Genomic DNA, 13,729 nt, shown 5'->3' with positions numbered 1-13,729 from the left:
CAGACGCCTGGAGGAAGAACGCCTCATCTTCCGCCTCGGAACACTTCAACCCCAGGGCATCAATGTGGACTTCAACAGCTTCCTCATTTCCCCTTCCCCCACCTCATCCTAGTTTCAAACTTCCAATCCCCTTGACTTGTCCGACCTGCCTAGCTCCTTTTCCACCTATCCACTCCTCCCTCTCTCCTCTAGCTTATCTCTCCACGCTTCAGGCTCTCTGCCTTTATTCCTGATGAAGGGCTTTTGCCCGAAACGTCGATTTTGCTGAAGCTCCTTGGATGCTGCCTGAACTGCTGTGCTCTTCCAGCACCATTGATCCAGAATTAGGAGAAAGCTGTTAGATTACAAAAGGATATAATTAAATAAATTGGTCAGATGGGTAGATCAGTGGCAGATGGATATTAACCCTGATAAATGTGAAATGATGCACTTGGAAGAACAAGAAATATTCCATGAATGGCAAGACACTAGGAAGTTCAGAGGTATAGAGAGATCTTAAGGTGCTTGTCCACAGATCCCTGAAGTCAATAGGTAGGTTAATAAAATAACTCTTGGGAGGCTGGTGTCTTGTCACTAAGTCACCCTTTATTTACACATGGACATTTCTTGACTTTAGTACTGCTTCTTCGGAGTCACCTCTCAGGATGTTTAGTATCTCTGGCATTCCCTTTCTTTTTTTTTCTTTTACTCCTGTTTATTTTTTTTCCGTCTTTTTACCCCCACACTACCGCCTAACTGTGGTGGTGCTTACTTTTTTCCCAGCACCCATGTTGTGTGTATGCAGGTGTGAGACACAGTGAAAGACACAAGGTACACAAATCTTTATTCAAATTTCCACTACCAGGAAGAAAGGAAACACCCGAGTGGCCTGTGACAAGCAGTGGCCTTCACATCAAAGGGCAATGCTGTGTGATCAAACAGTGAAGGGAAGGGCAGGGATTAAATCAAAATAGAGTTGGAGGGGGAAATAATGCACCCCACTCCCTGCGGCGCCCACCTCTCCTTGAAAACATTCCCTTTTTTTTGTAGTGCTTATTTTTTTTCCCCCCAGCACCCATTGTTGTGTGTGTGCAGGTGTGGGACACAGTAAATGACACAAGGTGCACAAATCTTTATTCAGTTTCCACCACCAGGAAGAAAGGACACACCCGAGTGGTCAGTGACAAGCACTGCCCTTCACATCAAAGGGCAATGCTATGTGATCAAACAGTGAAGGGGAGGGCAGGGACTAAATCAAAATAGAGTTGGAGGCGGAAATAATGCACCCCACTCCCTCAGCGCCCACCTCTCCCTGAAAACATTCCCTTTCCTTTTTTTTTCTTTTTGAGACAGGATTTAGGGTACATTTTATTGACAAACCAACTTACACACATTTCACTAGATTCAAAGATAGACATCAAGGCAAACAAAAATTTATACTCAAAAACACTAATATTCCAGAAATTTTGAACATGCAAGCCCAAGCTATTCAGACCAATCATACTCAGAAATGGAACTCAGTCAATTATCAATTAGTAACTTGATCAAATTAAACTGCAAAAAAAACCATTAATTCTCAAACTTGCAAAACCATTTTTGCTTTGCTGCATTTTCCTTCCAGTGTACTATGCCCATGTTAAGGACTTACCTTGACATTTAATCTCCTGCAATATAGCATTGTTAGCAGCCCACCTAGTGCAACTTGTACACAATTCACAAGTGGGACTGGAAGTTAGACAACATTTATGTTCTACATATCACCATGAAGCAGTTAAACTATTAAATATTATTAACTGTCGCAGGTACAAGACTTTAAGAAACCTTGACAGATTGTTATAGACTATTACAGCAGGTACATTTGCAAGCAACATTCCCTTTCTTTCTTTTTGTTTTTTTGCTTTTTTTTTAACCCCCACACTACCACCTAACTGCAGTAGTGCTTATTTTTTCCCCAGCACCCATGGTGTGTGTGCAGGTGTGAGACACAGTGAGAGACACAAGGTGCACAAATCTTTATTCAATTCCCACCACCAGGAAGATAGGAAAACACCCGAGTGGCCAGTGACAAGCGGTGCCCTTCACATCAAAGGGCAGTGCTGTGTGATCAAACAGTGAAGGGGAGGGCAGGGACTAAATCAAAATAGAGTTGGAGGGGGAAATAATGCACTCCACTCCCTGCGGCGCTCACCTCTCCCTGAACAAATCCAGGGTGTTGGTGGACACCGCGTGCTCACCGCGTGCTCCTTCTCCAAGGGCACCCAGGCTCTAACGTAACCGCGGAAGAGGGGCAGGCAGTCAGCCCTAGCGACCCCCTCCACGGCCCGCTGCCTGGACCTGTTGATGGCCAGTTTGGCCAGGCCAAGGAGCAGACCCACAACCTTCCCTTTCTTTTTTTTATATTGTTTTCTTTCATTTTAAATTTTTTTTTTTTCTCTCTTTTATTTAGTTTATATATTTTTTTATTTAACCCCCACACTACCGCCAAATCTTTATTCAATTTCCACCACCAGGAAGATAGGAAAACACCCGAGTGGCCGACTGCCTGCCCCTCTTCCGCGGTTACGTTAGGGCCCGGGTGTCCTTGGAGAAGGAGCACACGGTGTCCACCAACACCCTGGAGTTGTTCAGGGAGGGGTGGGCGCCTCAGGGAGTGGAGTGCATCATTTCCCCCTCCAACTCTATTTTGATTTAGTCCCTGCCCTCCCCTTCACTGTTTGATCACACAGCATTGCCTTTTTTGTGAAGGGCAGTGTTTGTCACTGGCCACTTGGGTGTTTTCCTATCTTCCTGGTGGTGGAAATTGAATGAAGATTCATGCACCTTGTGTCTTTCACTGTGTCTCACACCTGCACACACACCATGGGTGCTGGGGAAAACATAAGCACTACTGCGGTTAGGCGGTAGTGTGGGGGTTAATGAAAATAAAAGAAAGGGAATGTTGTGGGTCTGCTCCTGGGCCTGGCCAAACCGGCCATCAACAGGTCCAGGCAGCAGGCCGTGAAGGAGGTCGTCAGGGCGACTGCCTGCCCCTCTTCCGCGGTTACGTTAGAGCCCGGATGTCCTTGGAGAATGAGCACGCGGTGTCCACCAACACCCTGGAGTTGTTCAGGGAGAGGTGGGTGCCGCAGCGAGTGGAGTGCATTATTTCCCCCTCCAATTCTATTTTGATTTAGTCCCTGCCCTCCCCTTCACTTTTTGATCACACAGCATTGCCCTTTGATGTGAAGGGCACCGCTTGTCACTGGCCACTCAGGTGTTTTCCTATCTTCTTGGTGGTGGAAATTGAATAAAGATTTGTGCACCTTGTGTCTCTCACTGTGTCTCACACCTGCACACACACACCATGGGTGCTGGGGAAAAAAAAGCACTGCCAACATTCCCTTTTTTTTCTTTTTCTTTTTTTTCTCTTTTCTTTCTTTTTTTGTACGCAAGGTGCACGAATCTTTATTCAATTTCCACCACCAGGAAGATAGGAAAACACCCGAGTGGCCAGTGACAAGCAGTGCCCTTCACAAAAGGCAATGCTGTGTGATCAACAGTCCTGTTTTTTTTTTGGCAATGCTAACTCCTCTTAATTTTTTTTCACACTTTTTTTTAAAACCCCCACACTACCGCCTAAGTGCGGTAGTGCTTATTTTTTCCCCAGCACCCATGTTGTGTGTGTGCAGGTGTGAGGCACAGTGAAAGACACAAAGTGCACGAATCTTTATTCAATTTCCACCACCAGGAAGATAGGAAAACACCCGGGTGGCCAGTGAAAAGCGGTGCCCTTCACATCAAAGGGCAGTGCTGTGTGAACATTCCCTTTTTTTTAGTCCCAGGCAGCAGCAGTGAGGTAGGCCCCAAGCAGCAACAGCTGAGGCAAGTCTGGGTGGGGTCCCAGACACCAGCAGTGGGAGTGCTGGTCTCTCCTCCTTCTCCTTCTCCTTCTCTCTTCCTGTAGGGCAGCTGGTCTAGGGATAGTCACCTTCAAGGAGAGTCCTTGCACATACACTCAAATTAGGCAAACACTCAAGTGGCCAGTGACAAACACTGCCCTTCACCTCAAAGGGCAAGCACACCTGTTTTTTTTAGTGCTTATTTTTTCCCCAGCACCCATGGTGTGTGTGTGCAGGTGCGAGACACAGTGAAAGACACAAAGTGCACGAATCTTTATTCAATTTCCACCACCAGGAAGATAGGAAAACACCCGGGTGGCCAGTGACAAGCAGTGCTGTGTGAACATTCCCTTTCTTTTTTTTTACGGTAGATAGGAAAACACCCGGGTGGCCAGTGACACACACTGCCCTTCACATCAAAGGGCAGTGCTGTGTGAACATTCCCTTTTTTTTTAGTCCCAGGCAGCAGCAATGAGGTAGGCCCCAAGCAGCAACAGCTGAGGCAAGTCTGGGCGGGGTCCCAGACACCAGCAGTGGGAGTGCTGGTCTCTCCTCCTTCTCCTTCTCCTTCTCTCTTCCTGTAGGGCAGCTGGTCTAGGGATAGTCACCTTCAAGGAGAGTCCTTGCACATACACTCAAATTAGGCAAACACTCAAGTGGCCAGTGACAAACACTGCCCTTCACCTCAAAGGGCGAGCACACCTGTTTTTTTTTAGTGCTTATTTTTTCCCTAGCACCCATGGTGTGTGTGTGCAGGTGTGAGACACAGTGAAAGATACAAAGTGCACGAATCTTTATTCAATTTCCACCACCAGGAAGATAGGAAAACACCCGGGTGGCCAGTGACACACACTGCCCTTCACATCAAAGGGCAGTGCTGTGTGAACATTCCCTTTCTTTTTTTTTTTTGGTGACAAACACTGCCCTTCACATCAAAGGACAGTGCTGTGTGATCAAAACAGTGAAGGGGAGGGTGGCACTCCCCCTTTTTTTTCTCTCTTTTTTTTTCTTTTCTTTAAATAATTTAACCCCCACACTACCACCTAAGTGCGGTAGTGCTTATTTTATCCCCAGCACCCATGGTGTGTGTGTGTGCAGGTGTGAGACACAGTGAAAGACACAAAGTGCACGAATCTTTATTCAATTTCCACCATCAGGAAGATAGGAAAACACCCGGGTGGCCAGTGACAAACACTGCCCTTCACATCAAAGGGCAGTGCTGTGTGAACATTCCCTTTCTTTTTTTTTCTTTTTTTCCACCAGGAAGATAGGAAAACACCCGGGTGGCCAGTGACAAACACTGCCCTTCCTCTGAATTATTTTTTTTTTTCTTTTTTTTTATATTAACCCCCACACTACCACCTAAGTGCGGTAGTGCTTATTTTATCCCCAGCACCCATGGTGTGTGTGTGCAGGTGTGAGACACAGTGGAAGACACAAAGTGCACGAATCTTTATTGAAATAACATTCCCTTTCTTTTTTTTTTTCTTTTTTTTTTTCTTTTTTCTCTTTTTTTTAAAGTGCACCAATCTTTATTCAATTTCCACCACCAGGAAGATAGGAAAACACCCGGGTGTAACCCCCACACTACCACCTAAGTGCGGTAGTGCTTATTTTATCCCCAGAACCCATGGTGTGTGTGTGCAGGTGTGAGACACAGTGGAAGACACAAAGTGCACGAATCTTTATTGAAATAACATTCCCTTTCTTATCTGTCACTCAGGGCACTCTAATTGGACCAGATTAGCAGTCCCAATCAGGAAACTCATTCTATGAGGTCCAGCTGACTAACCACATTGCAATCATCCCTCCACTTCTGACTCTGAGGACTTAGGCTGGTCCTTTTTCTTGGAGTGCTTCCTGGGGCGCTTTAGCACCAGGTCAAATTCCTCTGACTTGGTGTCTGCTAAGGCTGGTGTGTAATGCGAGGAAGCTTACCTCTTTCACCTGGATTGCCTTGGTAGAATTTCAGTCTCTTCTTCCTGTGACTAAGGTATTGAGGCGGCTACATCCATCATGTCCATTTCCAATTCCAAGCATTTGACAACGCTTGATGGAGAGGGTGAACTCATTGGTTCTGTTAGCCCTTCTGACTGTTCCAAGGGCAGGGCACGTTTTGCTCCCACACTGTTTGCGAATTTGCAGTTTTCATATGGTCCGCATGCTTGTTAAACACTGTCAGTCTATCCAAACTTTATACATCACTGGTCCTGACCTTGCTTCAACCATGCCTCTTACCCACGTATGACAATTTTTATGATTCTCGCACAAAGCTTCATTCCCTGTATCAAACTGCATCTTGCTTGGTGGAGTCTTGTGTCCAGCATTGGCGTTTCTAAAACCATTTCACCTCTTCCCTTCCTTTACAAAGGCCCAGGAAGATGAGTGTAGAGTCTTCCACCCATTAACAATTCTACTGGTGCTATCCCTGTAGTTGCATGTGGTATGGTCTTATAATCAAATAAGAACCGTGATACCTAGCGAGGCTGTAAGCTGTTTCTTCAATCCAGCCTTCAAAGTTTGGACTGCTCTTTCTGCTAGGCCATTGGATGATAGGTGGTATGGAACTGTCATTATATGTCAAATTTCATTCAACTTTAGGAAATAGCCAAAAGCCCTGTTGGTAAATGATGGCCCATTATCTGTGACCAACACTTCCAGATTCCATGCATTGAAAAAGATCTACACAGTTTTTCTATCATTGTCCCCATTTTTGACGCGTGGATCCAAGCATGTCCAAACACTTTGGGTGGGCACCTATCATGACTAAGAACTTTGAACCCATAAAAGGAGCTGCCTAATTGACGTGCAACTGAGTCAAAGTTTACTTGGTCAGTCCCATGGATGTCAGGGAGCTGCTGCAGTAATTTTTGTATTTCTCTGCATTCTGGGCACTGCCCCCCCACCACCACCACCACCACCAAAAAATGATTCTCTAGGCCTGGCCCCCAGAATATCTCACCAACATCTTCATTTTGGAAACCTTGGTTCAATTCAGCCAATTTTTTAAAAATTCATTCATCGGTTGAGGGCATCACTGACCAAGCCAGCAGGAAGTCAACCACATTCGCTTTGGGTCTAGAGTCACATATAGGCCTGACCAGATAAGGATAGCAATTTCCTTCCCTGAAGGACATTAATGAACCAGATAGGTTTTTCCTAGCAATTGACAACAGGTTCACAGTCACTGTTAGGCTCTTACTTTCAGGTTTGATGACTACCTTTGCTCAGGAACAATCACTTGCTCCCTACAATAATATGCCATTCTCTACTGTGATATGGTCTCTCCAGGTCCAAAAAGGTTTCAGTTCTAATTGTGACAGCCCTTTGGTTTCCCCCATTATCACCATGTTGTTTCAGTTTTGAAAGGACTGGATCTTCCTGTATCCAAAGTTTGATATTGTCAACTGTGACGGGGAATGTGTCCAGCAAATATAATTATTACAGACTCTTCCATTAGGGGCAAGATTAGGGTCAGGCAGCATCTGAGGAGCAGGAAAATCCACGTTTTGGGCAAAAGCCGTTCATCAGGAATGGGTCTTCCATTAGGCATACCACCGGTGGTGTATCTGTTAATGGGAAGCCACTCAATAAATCTGTATTCGCTACTTGGCCTCCTGGACAATGTTGTGACTTGTAGTTATAAGCACTTAGAACCACTACTAAATGTCGCCCGAAGTTATGGCTGCACTGTCTTGTCCTCTTTAAACAGACCAAGTAGGGGCTTGTGAGGTCCCAGGTTCGATTTCAGCCTTGGGCGACTGTCTGTGTGGAGTTTGCACATTCTCCCCGTGTCTACTTGGGTTTTCTCCGAGTTTCCTTCCACAGTCCAAAGATGTGCAGGTCAGGTGAATTGGCCATGCTAAATTGTCCATAGTGTTAGGTGTATCAGTCAGAGGGAAATGGATCTGGGTGGGTTACTCTTTGAAGGGTCGGTGTGGACTTGATGGGCTGAAGGGCCTGTTTCCACACTGTAGAGAATCTAATCTAATCTAATCTAATCTATCATTATTGCAAATTTTCACCAATAAAGATATTGGTGGAGCTTCCTGACTCCAAATAATACTATCAGATCTTCTCTGTCTGGGCGTATTTACGCTTTGCCAGAGTTCTAGATGCATACATTATTGGATGTTCTCTCCATTGGGCCACTTGTGACTTAATACCGGCCTGACGCTTTGTGGGGAAGCATTGTAGGTCACAATCAGATCTTTCTTGGGATCGTAATGTGCTCACTTCTTAGAGGAGGCTTGCCCATGTAACCATTTCCAAGCCTGATCCTTTTTTAGGAGTTGATGCAAAGGTGTTAGGATAGAGGCTTGGTTATGTATGAATTTTCCATAATAATTTGCCAGCTCAAGAAATGACCTAAGCTCCTGAACAGACGTGGGAGCCAGGACATCTTTGATCACCCTTAGTTTATCTTCCAATGAGTGTAACATAGTATTGTCAACTGTAGCCCAAGTTGGTCACTTGGCGGGCCTTGTCTTGTAGGCATACACCCACTTGGAAAAATGCCTTACAACTGTATTCAACTTCTGTCAGTATTTCTGATTAGTTTTCCCTGTTACTAGCAAGTCATCTAGGAAAATGGCAAAGTTGAAAATCACACAACACCAGGTTATAGTTCAACCTTTTGCAAAATGTTCTCCCTCATCTGCTGAGATATTGAACAGGCAATATTGACCTTGCAGAATTGTGAAATTGCTTCCTGGTCAACATTCAAGATGTTCTAAGCTCCTTTTGACTGTCCCTAGATCTTCCTGGAAGACTTGCAGGTATTTGATTAGAACTTCACTCAAGGAGTCATTTTCTAGTTGAAAAATGGTAACCTAATCTAGGTGAATCTTTCAGTTTTGCCTCGTCAAGCTTGGGCCTGAGTCTTTTGCTACATCACTGATAACTGAACTAGCTGCTTTTCATAAGAGATCAGACATGGTACTCTTAATCTGTAAGGGTTCCCCAGTATAGATTCTCAGTTTAGCTAAGGTTTTGTATAAACTTAAGAGCTGATGTTCAAAGTGAATTTTGTTTAAAGCTGGTTCTGTGATCACCAATACGGGCTGCACCGATATCGACCTCCATTAGAAACTGATAACCATTTAACCAGACATTTGCTTTGATTAGTTTTGATTTGGATTTTGCAAAGCAATGTAGTTGTTCTAAACCAGATGTAAGTGGACTTTGCAGGTATGAACTCTCCTTGATACTGGTCTATGAGTTACTCAATTTAGTATACCTCTTTCGCTGTCTCAGGTCCACATTCTGGCAGCAACTATAATGACTTGCCAGTCAGGATCCTGAAGAAAATATTAACTGTTTGGCCAAGGCTTGGCTTTTTTTTTGGGGTTTTGCTGTTGGCCGACCTAGAGTTCCTCTGATCAGGATATGTCCTGAGCGAAGCTATGCAATTGCTTTCATTCAAGTGATGTTCGGAGAGATCAGTCAGACTGACGAGGGTGTCCGCTTCCATCGGAATACCCTGCAACTCATATGCTCTCCCTGCCACATTTCTAATGATAAAGCCAGTTGTAGCACCTGCTTGAAGTACAGTTGGGTTTCAGCTAGTAGGCACTTTTGCATAGTTGCATCATTAATCCCACATATCAAATGATCTCTAAGTATCTTATTAAGTTTTAAGCCAAAGTCACATGCTTCTGCCGGTCATTTAACCCAGACAAAAAATCCGAATACGGATTCCTTTGATTTTTGAATTGCCAAGTAAAAATAATAGCATCTCAGAATTATAGGAGGCTTGGGATCTTAATATTTCTTAACTATGTCCATCAGTTCTTGGAAGGTTTTAATTTCTGGTGCCTTGGGTTAAGTTAGGCTCCTACTGACAGAAAAAAGCTACGGCTACACAGGCTACCTGGACAATTATTTATTGCTTTTCATCTGCAAATGTTGCTTGCCCAGAAAAAGTAATGCATTCGTTTCACATACTGCGTGCAATCCTTGACGGCAGGGTTGATTCCTGAAGAAGGGCTCATGCCCGAAACGTCGATTCTCCTGCTCCTTGGATGCTGCCTGACCTGCTGCGCTTTTCCAGCAACACATTTTCAGCTCTGATCTCCAGCATCTGCAGTCCTCACTTTCTCCCGGCAGGGTTGAACATGTCAAGTTTCCCAAACAAAGGCACGATGTAAGAAATGCTTACCCCAACTGAAAGACAACTGTTGCAAACAAGTCTCTCAGTGGTGACAAGAGTAAAGCACGATGCTGAAGAAGCCGGTATCCTATCATCAATTCACTCTTTATGTACATATGAACAGTCCTTGGCTTTAGTACTACCTCTTCTGAGTCGACTCTGAGTGTCAGTAGCTCTGACACTCACTTTTTTATCTATGAGCCAGAACACCCAGATTAGACCAAGTTAAAAATCACACAACACCAGGTTATAGTCCAACAGGTTTAATTGGAAGCACTGAATCCAGTGCTTCCAATTAAACCTGTTGGACTATAACCTGGTGTTGTGTGATTTTTAACTTTGTACACCCCAGTCCAACATCGGCATCTCCAAATCAGATTAGACCGAATTAACAACCCTAATCAGGGAATTTATATACTGAGGTCCAGATGGCTACAGTTAAGAAGGTATGTGGGACACTTGCCTTTATTAGTTGTAGCATCGATTATAAGAGCCGGGTAGTCATGTTGAATCGATATAGAACTTAAATTAGGTCATGCTGGAGTACTCTGCTGTTCTGGTTACCACACTAGAGGAAGGGTGTGATTGCATAGAAGGGGGTGCGAAGGAAACTCACCAGTGTCAAGTGGGTCAGACTTCCCAAACAAAGGCATAATGTAAGAAATGCTTACCCCAACTCAGATAACTGTTGCAAGCAAGTCTCTTCAGCATCATGCTTTACTCTCATTACCGCTGAAATAACCCCATAGAGGCTTCACCAGGATGTGGCTGTAATGGTGGAGCAGAGAAAGTTGAGTGAGAATTGATAGAGGTTTATAAGATTATGAGGGATATAGACAGGATGAATAGAAACCAGCTGTTCCCCTTAGATGAACAAGAGGGGCATGATTTTAAGTAGGAGATGTAGAGGGGATTTGAAGAAGAACCTTTTCACCCAGAGTGAGTAATTGAAATGCACTACATGGAAGGTAGTTGAGGTAGGAAACCTTACAACCTTTAAAAAGCACTTAGGTGAGCACTTGAAGTGTTACAACATTCAATGCTAGTGTAGGAAAGTGGGACTAATGTAGGTAGCGGTATATTTTGTAGTACAGACTTGATGGGCTGAAGAGCCTTTCCATACATATGAATCTAAAATTAAATGCAGAAACGATTACTAGGCAGTTATTATCATAGGGCCTCAAGCCTTTCAAAACCAGGTTTTCCAGTAATTAAGGGCCGTAAGCCTGATCCTTCATCTCCTCGAAAACTTTACTTGGCCTTTTCTAAGTTTGTTGTTTTATCTGGAAGCATCGGGTAGCTTACAGTGCACATTAAACTAACTATTAAATGTAGGAGCAGATGTAGACTATTCAGCAATTTGAATCTAGTTCAATGAGGTCGTGGTTGATTTGATAATCCTCAACTTCACTTTCCTGCCTTATCCCCATAAACTTTGATTGCTTTACTAAATAAAAATGTGAGTTTGTCATGAATATATTTTATGATTCATCCTAGACAACTGTCTATGTTAAAGAATTCCACAGATTAACTATTCGGATAGGGGAAAAAAAAAGTTCTTTTCATCTTTGTTGTAAATGGGTGATACCTTACTCTGAGATCATGTAGAAAGAATCTCTTTTCATCTACCCTGTCAAAGAATCTTGCATGTTTTAATAAGGTCTCATCTCATTCTTCTATACTCCAATAAGTAAAAGTTCGAGCTACTCAACCCTTATAAATAAATCCCTGCATAAATGAATCAATCTGGTGAACCTTCTCTGTATTATTCTCTAGTATTTTTGGAATGCTATCAGTGTCTTCTACCATGAATGCTGATGCAAAATATTTATTCAGCTCCATCAATGTTTCCTGGTTCCTCATTATTATTTCTTTGATGTCATTCTCTAAAGGGCCTATACCCACTTTGACCCTTCTCTTCATTTCAACATATGTGATAATATAATATTTTGATTATAGCCCCTTCATTATATAGTAATTTTTGAACACTATTAATGTGTTCTACTGTGAAGGCTGATGCAAAATATTTGCTGGCTTCATCCTTGATAAAACTGTAACTTTACAAAACTTTAAAAGGTTAAACTATCAATATTTTAACTTAACAAATTTTAAATTAGAATTCGAATTAGAAGCCACTGGAAGTTCCTGAACTCCTTTGACTTTAAGATAAAATTCTGCTAGAAGATTATGCATAGATTTGTCAATGTTCATCTATAGCAAGTTACTCAGCTGAAACACACCGATTCATAGACTCTTAGATGTTGACAATACAGAATAGGACCATTTGGCCCATCATGTCAATGCCAGTCAACAGAGACCTGGCCACACGAATCGATTATCTAGATAATCTCATATCCCTGAGGGCAATGGCAACACAGTGAATATCGAAATGCTGTTTAAATGTAATGAGAGTCTAGATTCCCACCATTCTCTGAGTGGAGAAAAAGCTCTCAACATTTCTCTTAGATTTAAGGTAAGAGGTAAAATGCTAATGCCCAGTTATTGATCCCTCTAATACTGGAAAATCTGCTTTCCGATCCATTGTATCAATGCTTCCCTTAGGTGTATAGATTAAGGTGCCCTCTCAACATTCAAGGTAAACAGTCCAGCCTAACCAGTCGTCCCTCATATCTCTCATCCTCCAGCACAGGTGGCATTCTGGTAAATATACTTTGTACACTCTTAAGTGTAGTCATGTCCTTTGTAGAATGTGGTGACCAGAACTGCATGCAGTATTTCAATTGTCGCCTAACCACCATTTCATACAGCTTCAGCATAGCCTCCTTGCTCTTTTACTCCAATACCTCAACTCATGTATGATATCCCAAATGTCATCTTAACCACTTTTATCTACTTTCCCAGCTACCTTCAGGAATCTCTGGTTACACACACTAGCGTGTCTTCAGTACTTTCCAGGGACCTACCATTTATAGTATTAATCCCTTGCCTTGCCAGAGCTGTCCATCAATATTCTACCTTCTGTTTATACATTCTGTTCTCACTATTTACTGCCTGATCAATTTTCATGTCATCTGTGAATTTCTAAATCATAACCGCTTTGTTTAAGTCCACATTGCTGATGTAAACCACAAATGGCAAGGGTGCAGGCACTGAGCCGTGTGGAATTCCTTGGAAACAGATTTCCAGTCACAGTGTCATCCCTTAAACATTGTCCTCTGTTTCTTGCCTCTTAGACAATTTTGGATTCAGCATCTGCTTTGCCTTAGATCCCATGGACTCTTACTTTCTTGATCACCCTGACGTGAGGGCTTATCAGAAGAATTTCATGTATAACATATCAAATGACTCTTCAATGTCCTGGTTACCTCTTCAAAACATTTGATCAAGTTTGTCTAAAAGAACACTACCTTCAACAGATTCATGCCTGTCTATCCCTGGTTAATCCATGCCTCTTCAAGTGCTGATATATTTTGTCCATCAGAATTCTTTCTAATGACTTCCTACCACTGAGATTAGACCAGCTGGCCTGCAATGTCCTGGTATATCCCTTTCTCCTTTTTAAAGTAATAAGACCATAAGACCATAAGACATAGGAGTGGAAGTAAGGCCATTCGGCCCATCAAGTCCACTCCGCCATTCAATCATGGCTGATGCGCATTTCAGCTCCACTTACCAGCGTTCTCCCCGTAGCCCTTAATTCCTCGAGACAACAAGAATCTATCAATCTCGGCCTTGAAGACATTTTCATTGAGTTGTAGAA

The 13,729-nt window shown here is 43.2% G+C and overlaps 1 protein-coding gene across 6 annotated transcripts in view; it reads left to right on the top strand.

The window, feature by feature from the left end:
* Positions 1–13,729, top strand: part of LOC122555960 (polyamine-transporting ATPase 13A3-like) — a 189,421-nt gene that overhangs the window by 61,892 nt on the left and 113,800 nt on the right. Inside the window, exon 1 of one of the 6 annotated variants that reach the window (XM_043702274.1) lies at positions 10,394–10,454. The exons of the other annotated variants lie outside the window; for them this stretch is intronic. Within the exon in view, the coding sequence (XP_043558209.1) occupies positions 10,437–10,454 (18 nt within the window). The 5' untranslated portion in view covers positions 10,394–10,436. Of the gene's footprint in view, positions 1–10,393; positions 10,455–13,729 lie in introns of those variants that run through there. 6 annotated transcript variants of the gene reach the window in all.

This window comes from Chiloscyllium plagiosum, chromosome 13, assembly GCF_004010195.1.
Source record: "Chiloscyllium plagiosum isolate BGI_BamShark_2017 chromosome 13, ASM401019v2, whole genome shotgun sequence".
Lineage (NCBI taxonomy): Eukaryota > Metazoa > Chordata > Chondrichthyes > Orectolobiformes > Hemiscylliidae > Chiloscyllium > Chiloscyllium plagiosum.
Note: the sequence above shows the minus strand (reverse complement) of the source record. Positions and strands in the feature narration are given on the sequence as shown.